This window comes from Xiphophorus couchianus, chromosome 9, assembly GCF_001444195.1.
Source record: "Xiphophorus couchianus chromosome 9, X_couchianus-1.0, whole genome shotgun sequence".
NCBI lineage: Eukaryota > Metazoa > Chordata > Actinopteri > Cyprinodontiformes > Poeciliidae > Xiphophorus > Xiphophorus couchianus.
Window position 1 is genome coordinate 16,280,856 of NC_040236.1, and position 26,961 is coordinate 16,307,816.

At 37.4% G+C, this 26,961-nt stretch overlaps 2 protein-coding genes across 3 annotated transcripts in view; both read left to right on the forward strand.

Annotated features, from left to right (window-relative positions):
• The first annotated feature begins 328 nt into the window (after positions 1-328).
• fkbp8 (FKBP prolyl isomerase 8) lies at positions 329-8,625 on the forward strand. Its single transcript, XM_028028360.1, has 9 exons — positions 329-474; positions 962-1,232; positions 1,574-1,743; positions 2,470-2,558; positions 3,696-3,916; positions 4,522-4,694; positions 4,778-4,855; positions 7,045-7,179; positions 7,519-8,625. The coding sequence occupies exons 2-9, from the start codon at positions 995-997 to the stop codon at positions 7,603-7,605; spliced, it is 1,191 nt and encodes a 396-aa protein (XP_027884161.1). The 5' UTR covers positions 329-474; positions 962-994; the 3' UTR covers positions 7,606-8,625.
• A 1,468-nt stretch (positions 8,626-10,093) lies between these two features.
• The window catches only part of ell (elongation factor RNA polymerase II), a 37,592-nt gene continuing 20,724 nt past the window's right edge, over positions 10,094-26,961 (forward strand). The window contains exons 1-2 of one of the 2 annotated variants that reach the window (XM_028028221.1): positions 10,094-10,279; positions 21,891-21,935. In XM_028028221.1, coding sequence (XP_027884022.1) covers positions 10,109-10,279; positions 21,891-21,935 — 216 coding nt within the window. In that variant the 5' untranslated portion in view covers positions 10,094-10,108. The remainder of the gene's footprint in view (positions 10,280-21,890; positions 21,936-26,961) is intronic. The other variant, XM_028028222.1, reaches the window with a different exon arrangement.

Here is a 26,961-nt window from a genome sequence, read left to right on the forward strand (position 1 = left end):
CCTTTATTTTTCTGAATCATTTCCACTTTTTCTTAGAACTATAATGTATGAATGGTACTATAGAAATACACATCTTGTCTACTATTCTGGAGATGGTATTTACAAAATTTTCAAGATATGGTCTTTATTGCTGCTTTCTTACATGCTTTAAAATAGACATCTTCTTTTCGACAGTCTTTAATTATTCAGCATTCTGCACTTGATTGCTTTTAAATCAGCAAAAATAATAAAACATTTAAACCACTGTCCTAAGTGTGTGTGCGTGTGTGTGCAGTCAACTTTAACACTCACGAAGGAGGAGTTTCGGGTCAACCGGAAGAAGGTTGCTGCTTGGTTGAAGTCAGTATGATGTTGAGCACACACCAACACCAACCCATCTAATGGTTGTCCTGTTGACAAAGCGCAAGCTAACTTCTCTGCCTTGAACTGAAGTAAGGGGAACACGACTCGGGACCAAAACAAGGTTATTTGGAGGTAAATGGTAGATTTTTTTTATGTAATTAATGACGCTTATACGAGTCCTTACGTTCTGAAATTATTAAAACAGCAGTAGGTCGCTAAATAGGGTGAAAAAGGTCTTCTGATGTTCACTGACAGTTTGCTAGCATATATCGAGACTAACAGCTAACGCTACTGTATTTTGCTAATCTGTTAGCCTGCTAGCAGCTTGAGGGTTTGGCTGCAAGGTAACTTGTTAGAAACTTCTAGAAAGCTTGTTTATGTTTGTCAGTTAACCGGATAGGTGTGGTATGTTCTTCTGAGCTTTTCCGTACTTATTTGTTTACAATTTACAATGACTGTAGAATGTTTTGGAAAATAGTTATGTAGCTATTTAGGTAAACAACTTATGGTTGATTGTATCAAGCAGTGATTTGAAATGTCATCTCTTAAGATCGCAACCCAAAGCTAAATATGTACCTCAAATGCACATAATTGCATTGTTTTTTGTTCTGCCTGACAGAGTGATGCGCTGTTGATTGGAAAAGTGGAGACTATGGACGCATCAGATGGCCATGAAAATGCTCTATCTGCCAAGAAGAGTGGAAAAACCTCATTGCTGGACAGCGGGGAGGACTTTGAGGTTTTAGATGAAGAAGACATCGATGATGACCTTCCTCCTTTGGAAGATGCAGGGGGAGGGGATGAGAATGTAGCAGATAATACAGGAAAGAAAACTGCAGAGGAAGAATCTGAGGCTTCAGCACAAATGGATGAATGGCTGGATGTGTTGGGTATGTGAGAACTGTAGGATGACAGGACTCATTAGTTACATTCCTGTGGAAAGTTTTACTAAGTCTTTAAAGCTAGTCGCACCATCAGCATGTGGAAATGCTTTATAGCCCACATAATAATGAGATATCATTTGGTTAAAGCTAATTGGAGATTTCACAGCTACTTGTACTGAAACTTCAAAGATAAACTCAAATGTTTGGCTTTTTTGTGCTGTTTTTTATTTTTTATGAATGAGTTCTAATCTGCACAGTGTTAAACAATTTTTAGCCTTTTGTTGCTCCATAATCACCAGAAAGCGACCCATTTTGTTATGACACAATGTCACTTACGTTGTTTGCAGGAAATGACCAGCTTAAGAAGAAAGTCTTGGAGCCAGGGAAGGGGCGAGCTAGCCGACCTCAAAAAGGACAAGATGTGGAAATTAATCTGAAAACACTTTTGATGGATGGAACCCTTGTTGAGGAGCAAAATAATCTGTCGTTCACTCTGGGGGACGGCGATGTCATTCAAGTACACAACATTTTTTGGTTCTGTTAATTATTTTTTTAATAAGGCCTGCATCATGCTAGAGTCGGTAGCACTGTTGCTTTGCAGCAAGAAGGTCCTGGGTTTCAATCCTGGCCTGAGATCTTTCTACATTGAGTTTGCATGTTCTCCCTGTAAATGCCTGAGTTCTCTCTGACTGGCTTCCTTTCACCGCCCAAAAACATGAATTGTCCTTGGGTATGAGTGAGTCTGTTTTATGGCTTGCCTTACTAGCCGCTTGTACTACACTTTGCTTCGTACTGAGGGACTGGGCCCTCAGCTATTGAAAAACAATGGCTTCCTGGAGGCTTGGACTGTGTTGAAGTTTTAAATTTTACCCAGTCACCAATGTTTGCCTGTGAGGCAGCTGTTAATGTTAATTCAATATTTGGAAACGTGACCAACACGGACTGAACTGCTTGTTCACTTCCTCCTCTGCCATTAATGAAACTACAAGCAGACTACAATTCTAAAACAGTCCAGAAAATTGACGTCATCGTTTGCCACTTCTCCTTCTGTTTGCTGATTGGTCTGAACAAATATTGACCGGCGACAGCCGAGTCAAGGAGAGAAAGCCCAGACTTTGCTGGAGCGAGAACTTTCTGCGAGCTGATTGCACAGGACGGCAATGGCCAGGCTATTGCATGTCTGACATTTATCAAAGTAGTTGTGATAAAAGTTTATTTCATGGTAATTTCTCCTTACATTTAGGCACTGGATCTGACTGTGCAGCTCATGGAAATGGGAGAGAAGGCGCTCATTCACACTGATGCAAAATATGCATATGGTGCCTGGGGAAGGTAGGAAAATATAGCTGTGAACCTGTGTTAAATCTTGAGCAAGTCCTGTGTATTTCAGCAGTTTTGAAAACAATTCAGACAGAAAAGCTGGCTCCAGAGCAGGAAAATTTGTTGTTGATCCAAATGTATCTGCATATCTGTCTACTGACTGAAAGCTTTTAACCGGAATATTTAGTGTCCACTCTGCCTTGCTGTAAATGACATTACTTTGCTGTAAACAGCTGATGCTTGTCATTTAGCTTCGTTGCTCTGGTATCTTAAAAGAGGAATCTGCTAATATTTACAAATAGAGTTGCAGTTTCAGGCCAGTTGACAAAGCCAAAATGAGATGCACTTTTCTATTTTCGAAAATGGTAAATTACTTTCTGTAAATGTGGTGTGTTGCAAAAGAAATGTAGAGCATGCTTGAGGAATGCATAAGTGCCTGTTGACCAGTCTTATTACATGATGTCAGCCAGTCCATTTCACTGATTAAATCACTCTGTTAAAGTTGTTGTTTGACAGTTGATTTGGGTCTGTAATTTTATTTTTTATTTTGCTTGCATGAGTTCAGTTTTTCTTCAAATGTTTTAGTCCCAGAAAAAGCTCTGTTGTTTATGAAAATGTCCTATTTATTTTATTTATTTAAGCAGGTGAGTTACTACACTAAGAATACATTTACAAATAGTGATGTGGCAGGGAGGAAAGGAGGCCCAGGAATATTCAGCAGCACATTTTACTGTAACCCACCAACATTAACAACACTGTTGAGGTCATAAAACACATAAAACAATAGTAAGACAAAGGCACACAATGAAATTGGCATTAAAGTGTTACCTGAAATGGGCAGCGTAAAGACAGCATCTTCTTGAAGCCGTAATGTGACAAGAATACTACACATTTGCTAATTTAACACTTGTAACTTAGAATATGATAGAAATTTATAGAGAGCCTTTACACATGCATTTAAATCAAGCTAATAGTGGACTTTTACAATAATATTCAGCTTGAAGTTAATCATCCTGCCAGAAATTCCAACTTTTTGACATGAACACAAGCCTCTGAGAATATTTCCTCTTATTTGATGAAATTGTCCAAGTTATCCAGGTATTTTTATTTGCTTCCCTTCATTGGACCGGTGTCTCATTTTCTTGCCAGCCTTGAACCTGAGGTACCCCCTAACGCACAGCTATCCTTAGAAGTGGAACTTGTGAAAGCTACTGACGCGCCAGACGTGGAGCTGATGCCGCCTTCAGACAGAATTGCACTGGCCATCCGCAAGAGAGAGAGGGGCAATGTTCACTATCAGCGCACAGACTATGTTTTTGCTGTCAACTCATACAGCATTGCCCTGCAGATTACAGAGTCAAACTCCAAAGGTGAGTTAAACAGCGAGGAGTCAAGGGTCAGAGAAACATTCTCTATTTTTTTATGTTATGTAAAATATGTTACAATGCTGCTTGGTAATACAAAGAAAATCATAGTTGTAATTATTTAGCTTAATGTTGAAATTACATTGTTTAGCCACCTTTGTCCTTAGGACATGTTTTTGTCTGTGTGGGTTATTTCACACACAAAAGCCACCTGAAAAATCTTTTGGCGATGTTATATGTTTTGAATTCAGCTTGAAATTCTTTAAATTTGTTTTTATTACATTTGATCTTTAAAATTTGATATTGTTCAATCAAATGCAACAATCTGAATCCTGACTGCATATTTTATGCCTTTGACTTCTTTGAAGTTGAAAATGCATTTTGAAATTGATTGATAGAACAGCAAATTTTGTTTATTTTGTCTTGTTTAGTGTCCGGATTAATTTATGTACATGTTAGGTTTAGGCATGAAAGAGTAACAAATTTAGACCTTTTTTTATCAGAATGGAGGTTAAAAAATGTAAAACCTTGTCATGTTTTTGAGTTCGATAGGGATTTATTTTTGTCTACATATGTTAGGTTTTAGTAATTCTTTTGTTGTTCTGCTCCAGTTGACATTAGTCCTGAGGAGGAGGAGGAATTGCTGGATGTCAAAGTCAAGTGTCTGAATAACATGGCTGCCTCTCAGTTGAAGTTGGACCACTATGATGCAGCCCTTAAATCTTGCGTTTCCGCTCTTGCGCACCAGCCAGACAACATAAAAGCCCTTTTCCGCATGGGCAAGGTATCGCTCTTCTTCTTTTACCTTCCAAGCTCTGCTGAACTCTGCCGCAGTCATGCATTATTTGGTGTGTGTTTTCGATTAAGGTTCTGGCTTTGCAAGGGGAATACACTGAGGCCATTCAAACCTTACGGAAAGCACTGAAGCTGGAACCAAGCAACAAGGTAAAGAAATAAAAGTCCTCCCTTTTGACCACTAGATGGTGCCATTGGGTAAGACATGAATCAATTTGCTGTGCAAGGTGAGGTGAACCGCTGATTCATCATTTCAAAGGATCTGTTTTCATGTTGCTGCTGTAAATAGGTTCACCCTGCACCCTGGCCGTATCTAAAGCCTATCCATGGGTTCTCTTCTGCTCATACAGCCGACTATATAAGGTTCTTTGGCTATATAAGGCCACTTAACGGAGTATTTTCAAGTGTGTGGGCTTCTTGGATCAGATGCAGCACCATAGTAGCTGATGCCCAGAACTCCCCACGTTAGTCCTACACCAATCTGTTGTACAGCACATGGTCTGTGCACCAGTTTCCTGCTTGCACATGCTGTGTAATGAAAGGTACCATTTCATTTTGGACAGAAGCATGTTGGCTAAATTCCCTCGTTTACAGGCGAGTGCACATTTTGGAAGTTGAATCATGTAATTTGGGGAAATTCAATCTGAAGATGTTGAGAAAGTTTACACTTAAAAAGCCTTAGCTTTGCAGAGTTTCAATGATGAAAAATTGGGAACTGAAAGGAAGTCTAGTCTTGTTTTAACAAGGCTGTCAAAATATTTGGGTCTACACAACTGGTTAAGGGTGGCAACCCATAAATCTAAGCTGATAGGACTTTATGTCTTTGTGTCATCAAAGAAAGTCTCTGACCGCAAGAGAATCCTTAATAAATATCTTTGTGCACGCACGCTTTGTAACAGTAAGATTTAACACATTAGTCAGATGCTGGTCTGATTCATTTGTAATACCACAACGCAAACATCTCTACTCTTTTCCCTTTTAATGACAGTCGTTCAAATCAATAAGGTGCTTTTTAACTGGTGGACGAAGTGAAAGACATTGCTAGTGCTCCTCATACATCACTGTTTACATTTGTCGCTCTGTCAGCTTGCCACACCCCTCGTCTTCAAGTTTGACTAGAGAAGATTTATTTGTCTGGTTTGTTTAATGTCCTAAAATGACACGCAGACTTGACATTTCCAGTTTAGACTGCCTCTGGCTGTCTCGGCACAGTGTTTGGACAAACAGGACACTGCATGTTTATTTATCCCACTTTGTCCTTTCCTTTGGGAACTGGCCACTGTTCTGTCAGTTTTGTAATCCTACAATCACATCGACAACTTTCACTAGATTTATAACTAAACGCTGTCCCTTCAATGTATAACTGGGAGCAAAAATGACTAAACAAAAGCTAAGTCTGTACAGATAGAGCAATGCCTTTCTCCCACAGGTCTGTACTGGAACACTTAATTCATAATATTAATTTGGTAATGGGTAAATATTTCTGTAAACTCTGAGCAGTGTTACTTCAGTCTTTGTGATGAAGTGCAATTACTGAGCATAAACATTTTCTGTCTGATAAGACAGATCTGCTTAGTCACTCAAGAGCTTTAAGAGCAAAGAAATGACTCACACCAGAGCTTTTGCTGGAACAATAATTGAAGTCAGATCCTGGAATATTTGAGGACATGTGGGCTAAACTGCAGCTTGGTCATTGTAATGGAAGCCTGTTATTTCTTGAATCCCAGCAGAGTAGAGCTAAGTCATATTAAATTGGTGTATTTATTATTTCTTTTATCAGTAATTTCAAACATGCATGACCAATTGATGTTGTAAATGCAACATTTTTGTATGGTCCAAACCAGTTGTCTGGTAAAGTAAGGGCTTTGTCATGACATTAACAGGTTGTAGTTTTGTTTTGATGGACTCTGTAGGGTTCCCACAGTCTTAAAATTCAGAACAGTATGGAAGTTGATTTAATAATGGAAAAAATGTTCAATGTTTTATATCTACCTGATATATATTTGCATTTATAGAGATGCTACTCGATCTGGTGTGTTTTTATTCTAGAAAATAAACTACAACACCTGCCATCCCTTTTTTTCCCTCATGATATTTTTCAGGTTTTATATTTATACAGTGGGCAGTGGATATTTCTGCCCACTGTAGAAATATCTAAAAGTTCTACTTTACATGTTAAAGTAAAGTAGAACTTTACTGACTGAGATCTTTGGGAATCTAACTGTGTAATTGTATAACATTATGACTTGTTAAATATCTAGTTATCATCTGCATAGTCTGAACTGGGTCCAGTGTCATCATTTTGTTTCTTGGGGCTTTTTTTCTCTCTCTGTGTGCAGACAATTCATGCAGAGCTCTCCAAGCTGGTGAAGAAGCACTCGGAGCAGAGGGGAGCAGAACAGGCCATGTACAAGAAGATGTTAGGAAATCCTTCCAAAAGTGGCACGACAAAATCCAGAGCCAAGTCTTCATGGGTAAGAAAGTCCTTAAAATAAAGCTGCATTATAAACCAGTTTTTTGCACTAAACAATTGTATACTTTTCTCTGTATAAACTCTTAATTGATCAAATATAAAAAATTTATTTGGATTTAGATTTTTGTATTATTAATAATAATTATTATTATTATTATTTAATTCTAAAACATCTACTCAAGCAAATATTGGCATCTGTAGACATAGTCAATCATTAATAAAGGGATGCTAATTTATGTTGACCTTTTGTGCTAAGCTGTAGCATGTGTATGTTGGACCATTTTTGTTGCCTCAAGACTTCAACCTTCTCATGAGTCACTCCGTGTTTGTCTATCTACAGGGTCTCAGCTGGAAGTGGCTTTTTGGTGCGACTGCTGTGGCCATTGGTGGAGTAGCTCTGTCTGTTGTCATAGCGGCCAGAAACTGAAGTGAACCAGAAGAGTCAGACGCAGTGGGGAGAGCCTAAACACTGAAGCACATCTGGCGACACCTTCACTCTCGGTGAAAGGAGGTGGAAATGTCAGGTGGTGAATCACCTCTTCACTGTCGCACTCTTTTCTCTACTATGTTTGAGAACTGTATGTGACAATTAATAATAATAATTACATATGGGGAAATGTGTTTCAAGCCTTGTAGATGGATAGGTTTGTGCATCTAACCTTTGTTCCAGCTGTTTCTTGTTCTTGGTAGTTGGTGTGAGGAACTGCTTGTTTTGAAATAATAAAAGAAAAATGAGAACATATCAAGATGGAAGATATTTTTACCACATAGAAAATAAAATGGCAGTTATGCTGAGATATAGTTTAACAGCAGTAGATTGCTCTTGTAAAATATTTATTACCCAAGTGATGTGATTTCAGTTTATGGTACAGTGTTTCCTCTCAAACTGCTCCCTATTATCTGAGGTCCATAAGATAGCAAGATAGTTGGTTGTGTGCTGGCCTGTTTACACTTTATACAGATTCTATATATAAATACATTAGCTGACCAAAGTAATCCAGACACACTTTCAAAGCAGTCCAAAACTGACTACCTTATGTAGATCAGCTTTTATGCAGTTGATTTTTGATGAGGTAGTTTTCTGTTTCACTGTTCACTGACACTATAAAGTAAAAATAACCACCAAGCAACATACTTCAGTTAAATAAGACATAACAATCTTCAGTCTTATTGAAGTAACACTGACAGTGGCATCAAAGTTGGAACAAAAAAAATTATTTTCATCCTAGCTAGCTTATTGAAGGCATATATTGCTAGGATTGTAACTGAAGGAAGATGTATTTAATTTCAATTTAATATTCTACTTTTCAATTATTATGACCAAATGTTCCTGACTCTGACCATTAGTTTGCTTTTGTTTTTTTTGTAAGTTATTTACTGATGTTGTTCATTCCAAAACGGAAACGTGACCGCTAAATGTGTGGTATCCTCAGAGTACGGTAGATGTCAGAACAACAGAGCCAAAAGCTGCACCATGCCAACAAAATAACTGTTTAGATCAGTTCCTGGCATTCTTTGCTTTTCTTAATTTTTGTATTGATTACAAATAAATATCTTATAAAAGTATTGTTTGTTTTGTTTAATTTTTGATTATTAGCTATGGCTTGACTGATGGATGTTGCATTATGTCCAGCTGTGGTTAAATTGGTTAAATTTGTAATATCAGAGGAACTAAAAGTGCTACTTTTAATTACATGGACGCTTCACTGGGACTTTTCCCATTCAGATACATTTGAGTCTTGTTTTTCTCTTACACAGAAAAGAAGCCGAAGTCACTGGCTGAACATTTCCCTGAACTGATAAGTTTGACTTTCCAATGGCTTCTGGATATTTGTTCACATCGTATAAATTATAAAGTCGGCTAAGATGTATCACATTTTGATAAAGGATTTTGAAAAGACTGTAGCATAATAGTTGAAATCCTTCAAACATGCTTTTGCAGGTTTTTATTTGTATGAGAAATGTTTGGTAAAACAAAATTATTGAAGTTAGATGAGTGGTTCCCAAATTTTTCAGATTGAGATCCACAAAGTAAACCCAATCTATTTGTTGGACATACAAGCATTACTAGTCAGTCAATTTAAATCCAGATGGCAATACTAAGAGCCGACAACGTAATTGTATTACTATTTGAGACTAGTTCACTTCTTTATGTTTTTCTTAAGAGTATCTAAGTTGAGTTTGCAACCCCCAACTTCAGGGACCACAGTTAGATGATTGTACTGAACATACTGAGGTAAAATTGATGAACATAAGTACTTCAGCAATTTCAGATAAATTAATGTCAAATTCTGGTTTTGTTAAAGGCTGTAAATAATACAAAAGTTTTCTTAGTTGGAAAAAAATGTAGAGTTGTGCATTTTGGATGATAAATTAATCTATCAGTTGTAGGTAAATTGGGACAGAATACATCCAAAAATGTATTTCAATTAATTTTGTTTCTTTGGAAGCATACATTATTTATTGTGTCCCCGTTGTTACTTATAATCTAAACGTATGATGCCATAGGTTGACAAAGTGTTTTGCTTCATACTACATAATAAAATTCTCTCTGTCCTTCCCATGTAAGGGACCTTACACCACTTCTATTTTTAAAAGGCATTCGGTTGTGTGACTAGTGTGCAGATAAGTAAGAAAATATCAGCAAGATTTTAAAGTTACGCCTCCAACTAAATCTTACCCATATAACCCATTTTACTTGAGATCACCAAACTTTTTTAAGTTCTCATGTCGCAACAATGAGGAAAAAAGTATTTATTTCGACAGTTATCAGAAAGATATATATTCTACATAACATTTCTTTAATTTAACTTAATAACAGACACTTTGTTACACGAAAGCATACGGTTATAGTAAATGTAACAGCACTGGCTTCCTCGCAGAGCAGTGACTTCATCAGTGACCAGCCACTGAATATTCAATGAAAAGCAATGGGACTTCTCGGTTTACGACAGAGTGTGGGTAAGATGGCGGCGCTGAAGGAGGAGCAGTGCTACGGACTGTCCTGTGGAAGAGTGAGCAACGGCAGCAATGTCACCGTCTTTCACGTTAAACTCACTGACAGCGCGCTGAGGGCGCTTGAAGGCTTTCGGAGCAGCAAGGTAATTTTGTTGTTCGTAGCGGCGCGCCATTCTGGTTCGGGTCTGAACTCTTTTCCTGTCGGCAGTGAGAGAAGCAGGCAGGCAGGCAGGCAGGCAGAGGGAGGTCAGTCACCGCTCTGTCTGCTGCTGCCTTCAAAGCTGAAACGCTGCAGCCTGGTTTATAAAGTCTGTCTTCTTTTGAGTTGGAAATGTTGTAGCCAGGCTTTTTTTTTTTTTTTTTTTACTTCACACTGACTGTAGTCTTGCATTTATCAAGCTCGCTGCTTTTCAACACAAGAGCCTCAATGGTTATTTCATTGGTTTGCGCAACAGTTTTTTTTACTTAATTCGCCCCAACATGAGTTGGGAATTAATCTGACAACCAGGGGAGAATCTGGGCTGTCATGTGTCGATGCTTCCAGAAACTTTGTTGAGCTGCAAAGAAATGTTTTGGCAGACCTTTGCTAGCAGAACTAGCCTGCGACTGCCTGGAAGCAGCGAGGCTTTAAATCGCCTGTTCTGAACTAACGCCTTCTTATAAAGTAATGTCAGGGGAAAGTGTGAATTGGGTTGACAGGCAAATGACGACGCCGTGAATAATTATGAGAGAGCAGCCAACATTCATGCGAGTAGTGTCTATTTCATTTCCCAACCCCCTCAGTTCCAGTAAATGCTCACGTACTCATCACAGCCTAAAAATTGCGTCAAACTTAAAATTTCTGGTTTTATTTTGTTTTATACATAACAACATTGGCTTTCAAATAATCTACAGCCATTGCGCTTATAGCTTCTTCTTGCTCGCTGGACTTTCTGTGCCCAGAGCTTTAAGTCTGTTTGTGCCCATCTAATGTTTCAGCTTCTATAAATATTTGACAGGGAAAACCTGACAGGGCAGGAGGAAAGGGCCTTATCTCCAGCTTCAGTGGCTGTCTACAGCAAGACTGCAGCTGATAAACCAAAACAGACCTGGAACAGGTAAACTGGAACAGGTAAACTGGAACAGGTAAACTGGGTTTTAGTAAGAGGGATTTTCTCTCAATTGCATTACACAAGTGTTTGTGCTCGCTAAGAATGTGAAACTTTATTTTTCTTTGGAGGTGCAGAGAACCATTTCACGCCTGAAACACAAACTTCTGTTTCAGTTTTATGCTTTTAAAACTACTTGCCACACTTTTTATGTAAAATCAGCGAATTTCTCTTTAGCTCTGGTTTGTTGCCTATAGAACACAATGTAATTGTTAGTTTATTTTTTTTAATCAATTGTATTTCAATCAAGTTAAAATCTACTCTACCCAGAAACAAGCTTCCACACACATGCCTGTTGTGATATCACATTTGGCAACTAGGAGGGCAGAGTTCTTATTTATATTTATTTGGATGTTTTGAATAATGTTACTCATCCAAATGATCTGAACTTTGTAAGGCAGCAGCAAAACATTCAAGTCATGTAAAAACAGACCGTAGGGTTTCAGGAAAATTTGGCTTTATTAGCGCACATGGAAGCAGTTTGTGGAAAGGATAAGGGAAATCTAAAAGTCAGATTTCGTTTGTAGAACAGCCTGTACCAGAGGGTGGCAACATCCACAATTCAAAGAGCCATTTTTTCCCCTTCTCAAGCTAAATTACACATAATCCTTCAAACAAGCCTACTGTTTATTTATTCGTTTTGCTTTTTATGGTTAAGGTTTCAACATTGTATGTCCATTTTTAGGTTTTAGAGCAGAGAAAATCCATTAAACCATTATAGCAAGAGAATGAATACATTCTAACAGCAAAACATATTTAAACATGGCGACAAAAGACAAACCTTGTACATTTAGGAACGCGGTTCAGTTCTATATACTCTGGGTGAAAAGTTACAAAAAGCTACTGTGGAGGAACTTAAGAGCTGCAGGTTTCAGACCCCAGCAATCATCATTCTAGTCAACATTGGCGGCCAGTGAAAAAAAATCTTGCTGTGCCGGTACAGTTTTCCTTCATAGTACATAATGATTCAAACTACTGGTAGGAAAATAACTATATCTCCTCAACAATATACCATTCTTCATAATTCAAAATAACGTGAAGGGTCATTTGAACTAAAAGAAAAAGGTCTGTTGGGTATCTTACAAAATATACAGTATTTAAGTATTAAACGGCCGACGCTGAATCCAACTCAAAACTGTGAAAAATACCAAACCACTGTATGACTGCCTAGAAGTTTAACTCTGAACAAACAGGCTAATTTCTGTTGAAATTGAACTTTTGAGTATCAATTAATGGATGAAATAATCATGGCTGCAAACATAAAATTAACCGAGAAATCAGAAGGACTTTACCAGGCACCACTTCTGTGGTGCAGAAGAGAATTAAGAGGAGTTTATTGGAGGGAAATTCACAGTTGAATAGTCAGTTGGTGGAAATGTTGTGCAAGTAACTCAGATTACATTTAAGCACACACTACTAAGGAAAACTGTCTTTAAGTCCTACGTCACTCGTACGTTAGGTGCAAACTTGACTGGATGTTGTTATTGCTGATGTAATCACAGGTATTGGTTTGACGGTAACCTTTGCGGGGCTTGTGTGTCAGTTTAAGCGGCTACACTTCGGTTTGTTATCATCTGGCATGACTGTTGAAGATGGCGTTCATCAGTGCAGACTCACAAGTTTGTCAGCCGTTTAACTTTGTGCAGCTGTCAGGAGAATATTACACCATAGATGAAAGGGACTGATAAACTGGAGAGACGGACCAGGAAGTGACGAACCTGTTTGCAATTTTCATCCTAAGCAGATAAGCAGTCTTGCAGCCACCGTGGCCAAGTTCATTATAGGTTAACCGTGTCTTTATGCTTTTCCCACTTATTACACTTAAAACGCTTACTCGGATTTATTGGATAGAGTCTGCTGCATAACCAAATGGGTTCATGAAGGGCTTATTTTGTAAGGAGTGCTTTAAGCATTGGCATGGAAATAAGCACATGCAAGATCACCTGGAGAACGGAGGATTATGTTTGAGTCACTCTTTTCTTTTGGGTATAAGGAGTGTCTTTGGTAAAGGTATATGAGATCTCAGTTTGCATTCCAGATGAATGTAAATGACAATTATAGATGATGGGAAAATTAATGCAAATAAGTTATTGTTTTAAAATATGCAAGTTTCATATGGGTATACATAGATGCACTACAATTTGAGTATGTCATTTATAACAAATCTGCATAATTAAAAGTTATAAAGGAGAGCTTAAAATGCTTTTGAAGAATAACAAACTTATAGTATTGCATGACAAACCAACAGCATCATAGGATTTGGCTTTATGCTTAGCTGAACATCAATAACAACCAACTTAATCACCTAACGTAGACAGAGGCTATGTGCAATCTAAGTAAAATTAATCTTATGTTTCTTTGCAACACCCTAGACTTCAGCCTCAATTGTTTTCATTGTGACTCAGACATTTTTTTCCTTAAGTATTTACACGCCTTTAGCTTCGTCATAACCTGAATGCTGGCTGGTACCCAGCTGCAGCAGCGGGTTGGATAAGGTAAAGAGTTAAACTCTTAATTGCATCACTGTGCTGTGACTAAATATATTGTGTAGACACTGACGGAGCAAGACATTTTTTTTCCTTTCAGATATTTTCAGCTTATGCCTATCTAAGCTAGCCAAATGCAAAATGCTGGCTCAGGTGCAGAGCTTATGCAGTTTGCTTATTGGCTTCAGAGTATTTTCCATGTTGTTTCTGGACGTTGCGCAACATCCACCCATCAGCCATGGCGCTGTCTGTGTAATGAGTGCTTCCTGTAAGAGACATGACTATCAGCTGGGTTCCTCTCTGCACATTTGAGGACAAAGTTAACCAGAGCTCCTGCTGTGGGACTTGGAGCCCAACACTCACTCTTCCTTTTTATCATGTTTGTATTATTTTTTTTCCTTTAACCGGGTGTGACGCAAGTGAGGAAATGAGTAATTCTGCTACCAGCGTCATCCAGAACGGTTTCTAGAGAGCGGATGAGTTTTTAATAACGCCTTGGAAAGCTGTTGTCGATTGTATTGAGAAACAAACTGTGATTCAGCAGTGCTCAAGATTACTTTTTTTTTTTTGCTATAAAGAAGCTAAATATCAACTGGCATTTGCAAGTTTTTCAAAGCTAAATTATTTTCTAATTACTGGCATTGTTGTATTGCAGCCTGGAATATGTGATCTGGTTGACATGTTGCTTCATCCTTTCATACAGATCGCACAAAATGTATTTCTGCCAAATTGTGTCAGCAATTGAGTGTAGAAAATGTCAGACTGAAAACCACTGACCCCTATAGAAGTGTACACAAGCAAGAACAAGCAAACCTTCTCCCAATGTTTAGGCAATACACATGTTTATTCAACACAAATAACTCGGTGTGAACTAAGGCTTAGATTAATTTTGTCAAACTATCAATCGTATACGAAGCCAAACTTGTGACCCTAAGGTGAATTGGTGACAGACTCCTGACCTTAATATTGATATTTTAGACTGCTATTTGATGTCCTGAGTCTACTTTTGATTAATGTTTTGACTGAAGTTTTCAGCAGTTTGCTGTAACTATAACATAGTTAATGACAGGGTATTGCACTGTTTAAAAATAAAACCTTTAAAAATAGATGAGATGAAAATTGGACTGTGCGATTAATCAAGTTTTGATTCATGAAAGTGAGAAGTAAAATGTAATTCTATGCTAAAATAAAGTTTGCTTCAAGACAAGCATGGTTCTTAAGCATAGAAAAAAATACAGAGTAAACAAGGATATAGTTAATTCAGATGTGTTCGACAGCAGCTCTGTAGACTTTCTGTGCTTTTGATCATTTTGCTGAATATTTTCTTTAGCAATGAACTACAGCAGCAGGGAAAGTTGCACTGGATTGTTTAATTTCTTCATCGTTTAATGGCCAACTGAGCTGTTGTCTGAAACATTTTTTTGCATTACAAAGTTCATCTCTATGAACACAGTCAGTGAGCTGTTTGTGTTTTGAAGCTAATATTTAAACAGATAGTGTGAACTTATGTGTTCCTGGAGGCTTACCATTTCACTGTTGCAGTTTCAGGAGCGTCATTGACCTTTTTTAAGTTGCTCTCTAACATCAGTGTTGTAACATTAGCACAACTAGCATATGGGATCTTTTTGCATTTCCTCTTTTCCTGTCTGCCTGAATACATTTTTGGTGTAAATATTTTGTCTTGAAACCTGAATCATCAGATTGTATTACTAATTTAAAAAACTAATTTTCGTGGCAAGCTATGGGCCTGGGCATCTACGCCCTGTCTCAACCCTCATGAGATCGGAGCGAAGTAATGGATCTGGATTTTGTTGTCCAACTTTGGTTGGTCAGCCAGCACCATGGTTATTTAAGGAATGCTTATTCCTCCATCTCAGCAGATCACGGGTCAGTGCCAGGGACGGCTGTAATGACTAAAGCCAAATATGACTCACTAAATGTCATGATGTTCCTCTGTCCTGTGACAGCGTTACTACAAGTGACCATATCAACGCAGTGTCACAGCAGACTGTCTGACCTGCTGTGTCGTTTGGCAATACGTGTTCCCACAAACACGTATTGCCTTAGAACCAGCAGCAATTTGGAGCTTTGTATGTCTATAACCTTCAGCTGAAAAATGTTTTATTAGCCCTAAGAGATTGCTTAAAATAAAATTAAACAGAATTTGGAAAACCTTGATGGAATCCCCTCTAACATGGTGCTGGATTTTCTCTGCTTGTTTTAAATAGGAGAGTCCCTTTAAGTAAAAAAAAAAAAAAACAACCTTTAATACAGATGTAACGCATAGTTATTTTTGTGACTGTTTTCAAGCTAATGACATACTTTTTAGGTCCATCCTGTTTTAACTCACATTTTGTCAGCAAATGCATCACAATGATATTTGCAGTATCCTTATAAATACATTCAGTAAGTGTAAATAATGCTTACAATACTGGATCGCTTATATTTTCAAGTTTTTTTGTTTGTTTGTTGTTTTTTTTTAGATCTATTTAAATGCTTTTTGAGATTGTGGACAACTATATAAAAGCAGGTTGATGCACTGCAGTATCCATTAACCTGAGTTATATCATTATTCTCAGCTATACCTATGTTGTAAAGAATTTCCTGTCGTATGAGGGTAAATATGTTTATATGAAATAAAGGCCCTACAGAAGTGAACAGAATGTCATAAGTATTAAATAGTCCACATTAGTGTGTTTAACACTTGTTCTTGAATAACACTTAACTCACAACACTAATGCACTCTGCAAATTCACATTTATTGTTAAATTCTACTTTTTTTCCAGCAAACCTCTCTGTTTCTGCAACAATAGAAAGGAATAATGTGTTGCTTTTAGAGGAACTTCTGACTAGGGAACTCGCTTCTTGCTCCTGACGATATTTGCATGTGGAAGAGTTTGTAGAAATCATTGATTAATTTTGAATTTATGCGTGCTGCTGCTTTTGTATTGTCTTGTGACAAAAACAGCAGCTTGGAGTTTGCCGGCCAGAGGTGTTTTCTTTTGTCCCAGCTGCACAGGTACATTCTCCGTTTTTCTGAGGTTGTTGTTTATGTTGCAAGTGGCTCTTGCCAAACAGGAATAAAAGCAGTGAGTCCAACAGCCCCTTTGTTCTAAAAAGCACAAAAAAATGCTGAGTGCAACAAGAGAATGAATATTTAGGGGAAAATGTTGCAGAACTCTTCAGAACCTGAAAATGACATGGTTAAGGTCAAATGTGTTTGGAGTTGTATATATCAATGCAAGTCATCAAGACTGCTCTTCTGCTACCACTTGTTTAATAAAAGCATTTTTTCTACGTTGCAACGTCAACATAGAAAATGTGAGTGCAGTGTGATTGAAGCAGCAGTATTAAAGCCATTACAATTCATGCTGATTACAGAAAAGGTTACATAGCAGGCTTATTATTGCGTACCACTCCTCTTCCTTTAAATCAGTGTTCTCAAGCTGCAGTCCTCGAGGGCTGGAGTCCTGCAACATTTAAATGTGACCCTTGTCCTACACACTTGAATCAAATGGTCCAACTGCCTCACCAGCATGCAGTGAAGCTCTACAGAGCTCTGCTAATGAGCTAATATTGGAGCCAGGTGTGCTGAAACAGACGTCTGAAGTCGAAGGACTCTGGCTCTTGAGAAATGCAGTTTGAGACCCCTGCTTTAAACACTCACCAGACATTTTATTAGGTACATCTCATATAGTGGCAAAAGAGGAGCTCAACTGGAGACTAAAAATCCAAGTTCTGGGTGAATGGATGGCGCGTCGTACGAACGGGTGTTAAGATATCTTCGAATGTCTACCATGGGAAAGTATCCAGAATACCATTTCTGAATGCACAACACTGGTAAATTAGCACCAGTCAGATATTGTTTATGCACCACATCCTACCCAAGTAATTGATGGTGACCATGATCATCCCTTTTAAGACTGCAGTGTACCCATTGTCTGACTGTGGCTTCCAGCAGGATAATGCACCAGGTCATTAAGATCACATCTTCTCAAACTGCTTTTTTGTACATGACAGGAAGGTCGCTGTACTTAAATGACCTACGCTTTCACCAGATATCAGTTCAACAAAGCATTTTTGAGGATGTGATGTAAAAGGAGTGGAACAACGTGGACAAATCTGCAGCAACTGCATGGGGCTCTCTTGCCAAAATCAACCAGAACCCCTAAGAGAGCGTTTTCAACACCCTGTTCAATCTATGCACCTTAAAAACAAGACATTTAAATGCAAAATGGGTGCCAAAATAGTACTAATATGGTATTCCTAGTAAAGTGGCCAAAGAGTGTATGATACTGTTTGTTTATGTTAAATTTTCTGGTCTATCCTGTTAAAATATTAATTTTTTTCTCACTTTTTTTCACCTTTCAATATATATATATTCAAAGCATCACCCTTTTCCTTAAAAAAAACTTTAGAACTGTAAAGATAATAAAAATCTTTTTGCTTTTTGTAAATTACCTTGTTTCTGTTTGTAAATGTCATTTTAGAAGCAGCTTGTGAGGTGTGTGTGTGTCACATGCAACATAAACTGATCTTACTTTTACAAAGGGTGCATACATCTTAAAGTAATGCCTCCATTTGAAGCACAAGATCAAACGTACTGATGCATTCATCAGTAAAAGACATGAAAAGCTTCAAAGGATGTCTTCGTAGTGTTGAAGAGCTAGCTCCTGTAAAAGCACCAATAACTGGGCCCAATAAAGCCAACATCTGTTACTTGGGCTCATAATCTCAGCTACGTTAAAGGGCCAGAGTGGAAAGATGTAATCAGCAATATAGACACTGTCATTTCACCCTTGTAGAGTGCAGACTGCTCCTTCCACTTCTTTAATCTCAGACAAGTTGAACATCTCAATGTGGCAGTGATGCTAAATAAATACCTGATAATTTCAGCTCATATACCTATTTAGACCTGGCCATTTGTTTGCCTATTTCCACTTAAAACATAAAAAGGACTTCCATAAATGTAATGATTTTTGGCTGATTTTTTGTTTGCTTGTTGTTAGAGTCTTAAAGGGATGATTGATTGTTTTTTTTTTTCTCTCTACCATAGTTATAGAAAAAACATTGAGGTTCAAGATTGTCCTCTTTTTTTTTTTTTTTTTTTTTTTCTTCATATAGTGCCAGCTGCTTTTCCAAAATAACGGGAATATGCAGTCGGAAAGTGTTGGTGAAATAGGCAACACGTTTTAAGCAGGGTTAGTTTCAGAACAGTGAGCTTGGCAACAAAGAGGAGCCTTGTCAAGCTGATCCTCACTCTGTTGCTGGTTGGCTCTGACTGGGAGCATCCACAGCCCTGATCGGTGATCAGGACCCAATCTCTGTCACTAAGGTTGGCCCTGTGGAACATTCTGGGCTCAGGTCCCAGAGAATAGTGACATGTCAGCAGCCCATTGAAATGAACAGGCTGAGGATAGCACTATGTTAGCAGTGTTACCAGAGCGGCGGGGGAAGTAGGGAGACTGTTGGGTGGGGATTGCTAAAACCTGCAATGTTTAAAATTTCAGGAATAGTGAGGTGCTTTGTCAGTTTTGGTGCTCTGAGCGAGCACATTGCATGAGGAAATGAAACGGCCTCTTTCTGTAAAGCTTGTGAACTAGAGCATTTCTTCCTTCCCCCCCTTTTTTTGTTGTTTTTAGTCTGGTTGTCAGACAAAGTGGTTCTGTGTCTTTTATAATGTCCAGCATGTACCACACAGCTGCCAATTAAACCTCCACTTAAATCTTAAGAGTTTCTGAAAATGTACTTGCACATACAGTAGTTGCTAGTTTGACTTTATGCAGCCAATGACAAAACTTTTCCTTGAGATGCTTGTTGTTGTGTCTTAGTGCATCTTTTCCTTCTTAATAATTTCTTAGTTATTCCTAGCATTGAAATATTTTCTATGAAATCATTTTACTTTCAAGTTTTACTACTTTAAAGTAATATACTTATTCATGTGTTTTCGTTGCTTCAAAAATATCAGGCGTTAAAGCAAATGAACATCATTTCATAAATAAGTAACTTAAATGTATTGTGAAATTTGGTTTGTCTTACAGCTTTAAGCAGAGAATTACTAATGTTGAAAACAAGTGGGATAACTGTCCAGATATTTGTATGTTTTGTCAGGATGATGCAACAGAAAACGTTGGGCTTTTGCTGTGAAGTTGAGTAATAACTGTACTAGATATTGCATCGTCTAGAGGAACCTTATGACCTTTATGGTTGGGTGAAAAGTTTTGTAGTTGTTTCACAAGACATTTTAGAAACCCAATTTGGTATAGATTGCGGAACCCCATTTCTGAAAAAACATTTTTCCTCATAATTATAAGACTGTATCTCATATCACTTAGCTATGCTGTTATCATGACTTAAATATTTTATCCTCAAGATAAATTGTTTCATATCCTGCTAAATATTTTTGTTGCATTTAATATAAACAATTCAATAATTGCCTGTATGCGTGAAACAAAGTGACATTTTAAACAATTATGTTCTTAATTCCAGACACTCAGGGTTTTCCCAAGTGTATTTATTATTAGTCACCAGGTTTTACATTTTTAACACAGAAACAGAAATCAGCTACCACTCATACCACTGGGCTTAGCAGGTTTTCTAGGGGAAACCCTGAAGAATATCAGACTTTTATGATCTGTGGTTGTTGTCCCCATACAGACCTGATGACTTGTGTGAAAAACAAGAAAGGATCATCTTTGTTTAAGAAAAAACATAAAAAACTTTGCTCAGACATGTTTATTGGCTTTACATTATGGCTTTTATCTAGAGTATGAGATCATACAAAATGACATTAAACTATTGTTTAATGTTTATGCTGTCAGTGCAAAACATCTCACGAAGAATGATTCAATTTATTACCTTGATAAAGTCTGATATTGTACAACCAAAACTGCTAATGTACAAAATGGGGTCATGCTCCTTGTCCTCTCAGTCAGAGGTCCATTGTTTTCTCATTTGTTTTGATCTGTAACAAATGGCTGCATATCTGTTTATGCTGCAAAATAACTTGTCCCCAAATCTTTAGAAATGTCTTCCTTTCTGGCTAAAGGAACATCCAATAACCTTTGGAAGACCGAATGTCAAACTAGTGCAATGGTTGTAAAAATACCTTCAGAGAGTGAAGGTTTACCAATTAATTAGGTTAATTAGGCGACCATGTCTTTGAGATGGTTGCCTGAATTTTAATGTAACATTTAAATTCAGATACGATCTTACTTTTAAATTTGTCATTGCATTATTTAACAAGCTAAACCCAAATTTAAACTTGTGACCAGAGAAACAAAGGAAACTCTATGACCCAGTGGTCTGAAGGACCACCTCTATCAGCCTGAAAATATTTGTTCTGTATGACTTGACTATTATCTTGAGATTGTTTCCTTGTAAATTCATTTCCAGTACATCAGCTCTTTTTTTTTTTTAGTATGACTTGCACTGAGGTTTCTCCAGGTCCCTCACAGGTTTTCAGTTGTTTTGAATTTTGGACTTTGACTAGACCATTGGAAAATGTTCATTCTTTATCTGATGAGCTACATTTTACCTGTTGCATGAGCCAGCGCTGGCGTAGCTTTAGTTGTCACAGATGGCCTTACCTTTGACCAGAAATTAATTAGCTGCGTTCACAACTGGCCCTACACTGGAAGGTGCTGCTGTAGCTGCAGAAGACTCTCTGTGAACCAGCTATTCCAGCACTATACCTGATGGTTGGTGTGAGGCGTTTTTGTTATGTGATGATGTGCTTTACGACCAATCTTCTCCACTTTCTGTATTTAATAAATAAATGTTGCAGAGCTCTCATAGTTGGTTGAGTTTCAGCTTTGCAAACCAAACCATATTTAGGATCTTTATGTTAGTGAAATTTTTGAATTGTAATGACACAGATTTTAATGTAAGCTGATGAAATTTTGGTAAAATGCCAGCAATCAGGGCTTTTTTTCCCTCCAGTGCCCAGGTGTGTTCATTTAGCTATTGAGTGACTGTTGAGGAGTTGATGTAATTTTGTGTAATAAATTTTGCTTATTGAATCATTTAATTGAAAATATGATTTTTGAGATGTGGCCTGAGTTGAACATATTTTACAAGTCAAAATAAAGCCTAAACTAATTTCTGTTTCTTTATTGCAGATCCTGTCACAACAGCCATTCATCAGATTTAATGGAAACCAAGGGGTAAGCAAACAATTTTTACTACCTCTGCACAGCCATTCATGCACGTGTTACAAAGCATTGTTTCTTCATATGGAATTGCTCTGGAGGCATTACAGTTAACCTCCTGATTTTTTAAAATATATTTATTAGTGCCGAAATACATGTTTGAGCCTTCATGAGATGCAGTTTAGTTTAAGATTTCATCATTTTGATGCTGACACACACACAGTGCTGTAAATTCATGTCCACCCACTCCCCAGTGTTTCATTTCTTAGAAAGCAAAGCAACAGAAGCTCGCATTGTTTTCTTAAATTATTGCTTCACTGTTATTTGTTGTGTGTTATTGCCTGCATTGTATTCCTTCTTTTTTAAAGCTGTTTATTTTCCTTCGGTTTGCAGGTCTAGCCCTATTTATGGTCAATATTAAAAACTGCAACATTAAAATGTACTAATCTATAATTGCAGTGCTATAACCTCAAACAGGAAGAGATTTTATCTTTAATTTGCATACTTTTGTTCAGTGAGAAAAAGAATCCCAGTATAAGAAATGAGATTTTTTTTTAATATTCACTAGTAATGCAGCACCAGTCTTCCCCTTTGATTTCTTTTCCTCAGCTAAACTCACGTTTCTGTTGGATTGAGGTCTGGGGACTGAGATCAAGATGAACCTTTTATTTTATGAATCATTTCCATCTTGACTTAAATCATTATCCTGTGATGATCTTTATCTTATCCACTTTGACTTAGTGTGTACTGGTATTTCAAACAGGTAATTATATCAATGCACTCTTATGAGTATGGTTCCCCCACATCTTAAGAAAACCACCCGACCCCCATATATTCAAATTAATAGGTCATTTCTGTACTTTTCAGTTTGAGATTATTTGAGATGTTTTCCAGAGATGTTTTAAACTTTCATGGGGTTTCAAATCAATGTGGCCAGAAGTTTGAGTTTGACCAATCAATGCTTTTTTTAATATATTTTTTTTGTTTGTGTCCATATATTTATACGACTTATGTTCTTTTCCCTATGTTGTCTTTGGTCAGTGGATATAAGGGCGGAAGGACGGATCAGCTGAGTTTTTTAAAAGTTTTTTTCCCCCTTTTTTTCAGCATACTTAGCATACTCATGTTTCTGTCCATTATAGGAGTCATTGTAGGGCTTTGCGAAATTTGACCATGAAGCAACCGTCTCTGGAGAAATGCTAGGATTCTCTGGATTGTCTTTTTTTTAAATTTATTTATTTATTTTTAGTTTTGGAGCGGTTTTATTTGCCTGTGTGGTACTTTCTATAGAAATACAATCTATTTTAACTCTCCAGGAAGAAATTTGAGTAGTTATGCAGAGTTTTCACACAGTGAGAAAAATGATTGGCATGGAAAAAAAAACCTAATTGTACAGACTGAAAAGGGCAAATAATATTCATATAATTAAACCCTGAAGCAAGGATTATGTTCACTCAACACACATCTGCTTGCTTTTCCTCTTCTGCATTAAAAGCAGGTCAGTGAAAGCATAAAGTTGACTCAGCGACAAGTGATAATGGATGTATTAGACAGGGGGGTTTTATGTTACTGTATTAATACATCCTTATTCCTGCACCTGGTTGCTGCTAATGTGTCAAGAAAACTAACCATACAGTTGTGCAAGTATTTCTGTATTGGCTAGTAACGATATTCACAAAGAGACAAAACAAATGGTTAACGTGTGTGGGCGTGCTCAGTCTGGCATTGGTCCTGGGTTTATTTGCTCTTCTGTTTTGCAAATGTTCAGGTTACTTTGACATGCTCTTGGCTGGCACAGCTGGTGATTTCCTATATCCAAACACTCTGCTGGCAATGCAGCCACATCCAGAATATTGTAATTATAGGCTTCTTGTGGCTCTCATTCCAAGAACTGCAAAAACTTCTAACATGTCCGTACACGATGATGTTGCATATATGGAAAGGTATAATTTTACTCTGCTACATTTTATTTCCTGCACTGATTGGCCCAACTCACACTATTACTTTCAACTGATTATGTGACTTTACCTTGACATATGTCATTAAGTGTGGTAATAGGAAATCGTTGAAGCTCAGGTAACATTTTCTGATTCGTACATAAACAAACAACTTGGTATGAGAATAATTGGGATGTTTGAGATCCATTCTCATGAGGATTTGTTATTTTTTAGACCTCTACATTCATCCTTACGTTAGAATATAAATTGGGATAGATGCAAAGAAATCTTGTGGGGAGGAAAAAAAGGGTCTATGAGACAAACTGAATATTTACGTTCAGTGATAGATAGATAGATAGATAGATAGATAGATAGCATTTATTGTCATGAGAAGAACCTAAACCTTTTGGCAATCACACACCACCTGCTGATTTTTAGGTGCATCCCACTTAATTTGAATACCATCCAGAAGTAAATGTATTTCTGTAATCCAGTTAAACCCGAATGTTTATATATCTTCATTACACACAACGTGGTATATTTTTATTATTTGCTAAAGAAGCTGAGTTGTTAGTGTGCCTTTTCACATGCTTGCATTTGCTGAGTAGCTTTATGGAGATGCTGCAAACTGATCCGACCTAAACCTCGATGTTGATCAGGGATTTTATCAAGAGGAAGATGAGGGGCATCAGATGTGCTAAAGGCTGCTACTAAAGCAACCTGGACTTCTTTAACTCTTCAGCAGAGCCACAAGCTCATTGTCTCCATGCTGTGCTGCATGGATGCACTAATTCATGCAAAGAAGCCCCGACCAATTATTAATTTCATAAACTGAATAGTACATGGACCGACCTTTCAGTAGAGCCACATTCTTGCATTAAAATCTTTTGACGTTTTTGTAAAAATTGTAAGGTTTAATCATCAGAAATATCAAACACTTCTAAATCTCAATCTCTGTGCAACAAAAGTATGTAATATACATTTCTTTTCCTTTTTGAATTGAATTACTTGAATGAATGAACTTTTCTGTTGTGCTTTAATTTATTGCGAAGCTCTGTTACAGTGAAGGGTTCAGATTTCTGCTAAAGCGAGAAAAATGTGAAATGCCAGTTGTGCCAGTCACTGTTAACCAGACCTGCAGAATGGGCCATTTACAATTTTGGAATCCTTTTTTGGGGAAACTATGCAAGCAATTTGAAAGAGAAAATTACTAGGAAGGACATTGAATGAACCATCTGCCTACCAAAAGCTTGCTTTCACTATTCAGATTAATGGAGGGAAGCCTGCTTTCAGTTTTGAAGAGGGTGTTTGTTGGAGGAAAGCTGTTCCTTACTAGCTGTTGGCTCTTTTCCACCAGTACAGACACTGTTTTGTAGGTGGGATTCATTATACATTTACTGCAGTTCTGAACAGTGTAGCCTGTTTTCTTGAAAGGTACAGTTTATCCCTTAGATATATCTTCATCTTCTGATTCCTCTACTTCATGCTGAAAAAGTGCTAACATTTTCTTGTACCTCATCTATTTTTTAATTCTTCTTTTAATCAGCCTGTCTGTTCAGAAAATGTGAACTGAAAATTCAGTCTCACTTTACCTGTTTTTGTTAAAGCTATGTTTTTTAAAAATTTTTTATTTCCTTTACTTAACCAGGTAAACCCCATTGAGATTTAGATCTCATTTTCAAGATGTTGCAGAAAGTCCTTCGTTACTTGGCTTTTAGCATCCTCCTCTAGTGACATATTTGGCACATATAGTGCTGCCTTTCACATGCTGATACGGTGTTGCAAAGCTTATTTATCATCTGCCTGCATCATTCATTCTGGCAGAAGATTTTATTGATGCCGCAGGCTTGCCCAGAAAAATATTTGTTGCTACTAGTTCAGAATGCCAGTAAGAAGTGAGAAAGTGGCTAAATTATACAACAGATGGTCTGGCTGTCACAAGATCCCACTTTTCATTCAGTAAGATTCATTCATCTGGTACAACGTTCTCTCTCTCTCTCTGAGCTCTGGTAAAGCTTTCACAAATTTCTTTTAGAGTGAAAAGATTTAAAGTATGGAACCGTATAAATCTTTAATAAAAGTAATGGCTATGCAGTGAAGGCTGCTTGTAAAATTAAGATTGTTTTGCACAAAGCATATGTTAATGTCTCAGCATCGGTAACACTAACAATTAAAAGAACAACAATGTATTCAAAAAAATCAAGAAGTGTCTTTTTTAACGAGTCTACTTATGATTTTAGTAAGTAATCACAGAAGATAAATACAAGAGAAATAAAACACATATAGTATCTAAATCTTCTGTACACTACTTTCTACAGAGTAGGAGAGGAATTTTGAAATAAATAACATTTGAAATATCAAAGCTGAATAAAAATCTGTCTTATCAGATGTTCACTGATATCTCAACAGTTTTAAGAAAGGGGCTTGCAGTCTAATTTTAAAGTCTAAGGCAACTGAGGGAAAAATTCAATGTTTTGGAACCATCTTTGATCAGTTGGCTGCCCAAGCCAGAACTGGCAGGAGGGAATGGGAATAGAGGATGTCTTCTCTGAGTCAGACACAGCTGTTTAATTTTTCAGAACTTGTGTTTTGGCTATTGGGTTCGGCTCTGTTAGTCAGGAGATCACTCAGAAACTGGAAAGCTCTTAGTTCTGGCTCAGTTCGTTGGATGCTTGGGTTGTTTCCCTACTTTGGATTTGAAACTGTTGAAGAAAGTCACTGAGGAATCCTAACTCTCCTGGAGGTGTAGAGGAAAAACGGCTTCCAACAACAGCTTTGCTGGAATTAACAATTACACCTTGTGGTGAAAACCTTTTTTTGCATCCACATCTCACCTTGTTGAGCAGATTTTTTTTTTTTTCTTACCGATTGACAGACAAACCTTTTGTTGGTTGTGTTTGTCTGCTTTCAAGTCTCACCTGGAGCTGGGGGTTAGGAGGAAAAGAGTCATTGGTGATAATTGGCTGATAAGCCAATTAGAAGCAAGCTTTAAATATTGTGCAAATCACTGCTTGGTGGAAATTGTATATTTTTCTTCCCTGTCTTCTAACTAGTGCAGGAGTCTCAGACTTCAATTCTCAGGGGCTTGTGTACCACAATGTTTA